This window comes from Ursus maritimus, unplaced genomic scaffold, assembly GCF_017311325.1.
Source record: "Ursus maritimus isolate PB19 unplaced genomic scaffold, ASM1731132v1 scaffold_21, whole genome shotgun sequence".
NCBI classification, from domain to species: domain Eukaryota; kingdom Metazoa; phylum Chordata; class Mammalia; order Carnivora; family Ursidae; genus Ursus; species Ursus maritimus.
In genome coordinates this window covers 49,508,158-49,512,311 of record NW_024424564.1, presented here as the reverse complement: position 1 = coordinate 49,512,311, position 4,154 = coordinate 49,508,158, and the positions used below count along the sequence as shown (strand labels likewise).

Genomic DNA, 4,154 nt, shown 5'->3' with positions numbered 1-4,154 from the left:
AAAGTGGCAGTTTAGTTTCCTCCCAGGAATACAAAGGAATTGAAAGATAGGGGCCCTGGGAGGCCTGGCTGGCTCAGCTGGTAGAGCGTGTGACTTTTTTTGAGCATGAGACTATTGAGCTCAACTCCCATGTTGGGCATGGAGCCTTAATACTTAAAAAAGAAAAAAAAAAAAAAAAAGGAAAAAGAGAAAGAGAAGGACCCTGACCTTGAGGATCAGACAGGGCCCTGAGCCCTGTTCTGGGCGGGCTCACCTTGCTCACGGCCACAGCTGGACCATGCATGCATCACGCTTTTGAGGCCCAACCTCTAGCATGCTGTCTGGCGTGTGGAAAATGCTACAGAAAGGACACTGAATGAATGAATGAATGAGAGTACTTACTGGTGGTAATATGGCAGACCACCCTGGGTTTAATCTCCCTGCTGTCATTTAACAGCTGTGAATTTAAGCAAACAAGTTACGCAACTCTGATAAGCCTTTTTCTCCCCCATAATATGAAGTCAAGGTGTACCTCAGGGTTCCTGTGAAGATGGACTGTGTAAACGTGTGTTTACCCTCATACTCGGCGGATGAGGCTGTTACAGATGGCAGTTGCCTCGCTTCCCCCGCCCCTGGAGCAGAGTGTCTAGACTGGGGAACAGTAAAAGAATGGTGTGTGCATTTGCACTTGGTCTAATCTACACTGGGGAGCCACTGCAGGTCATGGAGCAGGAGGCACGGGGAGTAGAAACAGTTCTTCAGGTCTCACAGACAGCAGCCCCCCCCTCCCGCTGCTGGACTCCAAGGTCTCCGGTTCTCCCCAAGGGCAAGTGAGGTACAGAGTTGGTCCTGTGCCTGGAGTGAAAACCTCTCAGAAGCCCACATTCCATCTGTGATGAATCAAGTGGATCTTTCGGCCCCAGCAGCACGAGTCACGTATTTTCAGGTCACACTCATGGGGGTGGGGTTAGTACCAGGCTCCTGCAGCAGACAAGGTGCAGTCTCGGCCTCTGGGGAGCTCAGGGTCTTGCAGGAGAGGAACAGCAGAAACGTAAAGAAGAGTAACCCAGCGTGTGGTTGCTATGGAGATGGGGCGCTTAAATGAGGACATTTATTCTTTGTGCTCATGTGTGAACCCAGCTTTCATAATTGATCCCATGAGGTGACAGATGAGAATACACTCCTCTCTAAGAGACAGAAATCGGACAAACGACTTCAGGAAGTCTGGGGTGACCAGTCGAGGGCTGGAATGACAGCTGGCCTGCCCGCCGACCCCGCCATCCTTAGCACAGCACACGCAGGAGTCACTTCAGTAAGGAGGAACTGAAGGTACAGTGCCGTTCAAGTCCAGTTTTCCCAGAAGCTCCACAGTCAGGGCTGGACCCCCGAACCGCAAGGCGTGCCGGGAGGAGGCACCAGCTTCAGCTGGGAGCAGGAGCCTCCAGAGTTCCACGGGGACACCGCGAGCCCAAATGCATACCCAGGCCATCTTTCTCCCCTGGGGGCTGAGGCTACTGACCTGTCATCACCCAGGTCTGGGGTGTGTGCGTGAACGACAGCGGGGGAAGAAATGGCCCCTGTCGTTGATCTTCACTGTGTTCCAAATCTAGTGACTTTTTGGGGGAATTCAGGCTGCACCAACCAGCCACTTTCTGGGCCTGGTTTCTACACCATGTGGGGCTTTCTAGTGCCTTTAGCAAAGGAGTGGGCATCAAGTTCTCTATGGAAGAAATGGCTGGAAATCAGCTTCCCTTGGGCTGGTCACCCCATCTCTGGATAACACCAAATAGCCCAGGTCCTGAGCAATTGCACGGCCAGCACCCTACCCAGCAAGCACGGGCAGTGGCAGCCTGACAGACCAGCTTGGAGAATGTAGCTGGACACCCACAGCAGCACAGCTGCACCCCCTAAAGGACAATATGGGGACCCACCTGCAGTACATCTCCACCCAAAGACAAGAAATAAAGGTTAGCCTGCCTCCACCGTACATTCCAAGAAGAGTTATTGAAGAGATGGAGAGAGGAGACCGCTTCCAAGGAAACTAACTGGGAAAAATAAAAGCAACTGAAATTTGGGCAGATACTAGGGGAGCTTCTAGAATGTAATTTCAGAAAGGAGGATGGACAGTAAAGGACAGAGAGCCAGGAACCATGACCTGTTATCCTCTTCTCCCTTCCTCCAGGGGCTCCCTTAGGGCCACCTCAGCCAGCAGGGCTGACTACTCCCCTGCCCCATGACTCTCGGGCAGGGCCGCATCTGACCTGGTTAACATGGAGAAGGCGGGGGGGGGGGGTGTGTGTGTGAAAGGACAGGTCCTAGCTAAGCTGGGCTCAGAGTAGGTTAGGCGCAAAGCTGGCGGTGGTCTCCCGCCCAGCTGGGGCCTCCTCATAGCACGGGCCGGCTCGCCTTCCAGTTCTGCTGCCTCTGCAGTCCCCTCTGCCACCAAGCCTCCCCAAGTGGTGCAACAGGCGCAGGCCCCACCTCCACTCCACTGTTCCTTTTAGGAAATGAGGGGTCAGTACTCTTGCCAACAGAGAAAACAGGTTAGGGCCGCCTCACAAGTCACCAGAACCTTCCTCGTTGTCACTGCTGCTTAGCTGCCTGCCAGAGGTGGGTGCCTGCATGGGGTTCCCTGCCCACCCCAGGCTGCTGGGAGGAGCACAGCGCCGTCCCCAGAGGGGAGAGGCTGCTCTACTTGGCTGCTTTCAGGCACCCACCACACCACTCACCACCAACCACAGCTGCCTCCCCCTCAGAGAGCTGCTCCAGGCCTTTATTACAGGACTTGCTTGGACACACGCACATGCACGGACTTGTCTTGCACTATGCCTGGGGCAGCCCTCTACCCCACGGCAGGTGCGGGGTATGTGGGTGTGGGCGGAGGTTACTGTGAGGAAGAGCTTTGGGAACTGTAGCTGGAGGAGGAGGCGCTCACAGACAAATCTGGAGGCCTCGGGCAGCCCCAGTCACGCAGGCCTCGCCCGGGGTCCTTTGGCGCCCGGCCCTCACAGCACCTGCCAGAACTTAGGCAGAAAGGCTCAGTCTCCGAACTAAAGCGGTGGGGGGTGGGGGGTGGGTAGCAACAGTGGAGCCCCGGACTGGTAGTAGGGAAGGCTCAGTTGTCTGTCTCCTGTTTGATGTTCTCAATGGCAACAGGCAGCTCCGGACTCGGGGCTTTGTCAGGCGCGGCCATGTCTAGATGTTCTTCCTTCACGCGCACAGCAATGACTAAAGAGGAAGGGAGGGAAGCGGGGAGGGTGGGAGAACAGAGTGAGTATAGGTGAAACTCTGGGAAGGGCAGGGGGCTCTGACTCCCTATGAATGGGGGCCCTTGGGATGTGGCGGGGAGGTGGGAATGGCACCCTCCCCCCGGGGGGCAGGCGGCAGAGATGGAAAGGGCCCGGCTGGAGATGTGCGGCTACGTCAAATTGGTGGTGGGCGTTTGGGAAGCTCTCCAGGCCGAGTGGTCCAAGGAGGACTGCCTGGTGCCCAGAAAAGTCCCTTCACACTGGACTCTCCTCTTTTGTGCCCAGGTGGGGAAGGAGAAGGGCCGCCTCTGAGCACTGCAGCAGGCTGGCCCTGGCTTGACCCCGCCCGAGAGGCTCTTACTCTCTTCAGGAACAGGATCCGATGAGACCTTCTCTGCGCCGGCCGGCAGGTCATCCTCCAGCAGGGCCTTCTTGGACCCCTGTCTGAGGGGCCGGGTCTTGGTCGGTGGTATTCTTTTCCCTTTGAATAAAAACAGAATGAAACCCAGCACAGGCCTATCTCCATGGGAGGCTTGAAGGCTGGGGGTCTAGCGGTGAGCAGAGGGGCAGGTGCCGACGTGGGGGAACAGAGTGTGAACTCTGACACTGCCCCTCAGGGCTGTGTGCCCGAGCCTCAGAGAGCTTCTCTCCAGGAGGGGGTAACTACCAGCTGCTCCCACCCCCCCACCAGGTGTGCTTGCTGAGCTTCCTTCCTTTCTTCACCTGTGAAGTGACTTTCCCAGCCCCACCACTATGGACAGCACAGGGTCTTCCCACATGATCAACTCCATACCCTCACACGACCCTGATCCTGCCCAGGGACTGCATCTGCTTCCTCCTTGTCCTGTTTCTGGACAACCTCTTCTCTGTGTGGTGCCACCTCACGGAGACCATCTCGCTGCCACAGGCCGGCAGCTCTAAAGGACG

The 4,154-nt window shown here is 56.5% G+C and overlaps 1 protein-coding gene across 1 annotated transcript in view; it reads right to left on the bottom strand.

Moving 5' to 3' along the window:
- Nucleotides 1-2,725: 2,725 nt before the first annotated feature.
- The window catches only part of L3MBTL2 (L3MBTL histone methyl-lysine binding protein 2), an 18,421-nt gene continuing 16,992 nt past the window's right edge, over nt 2,726-4,154 (bottom strand). The window contains exons 16-17 of the mRNA XM_008702956.2: nt 3,589-3,708; nt 2,726-3,207 (exon numbers count right to left, since the gene is read on the bottom strand). Coding sequence (XP_008701178.1) covers nt 3,095-3,207; nt 3,589-3,708 — 233 coding nt within the window. The 3' untranslated portion in view covers nt 2,726-3,094. The remainder of the gene's footprint in view (nt 3,208-3,588; nt 3,709-4,154) is intronic.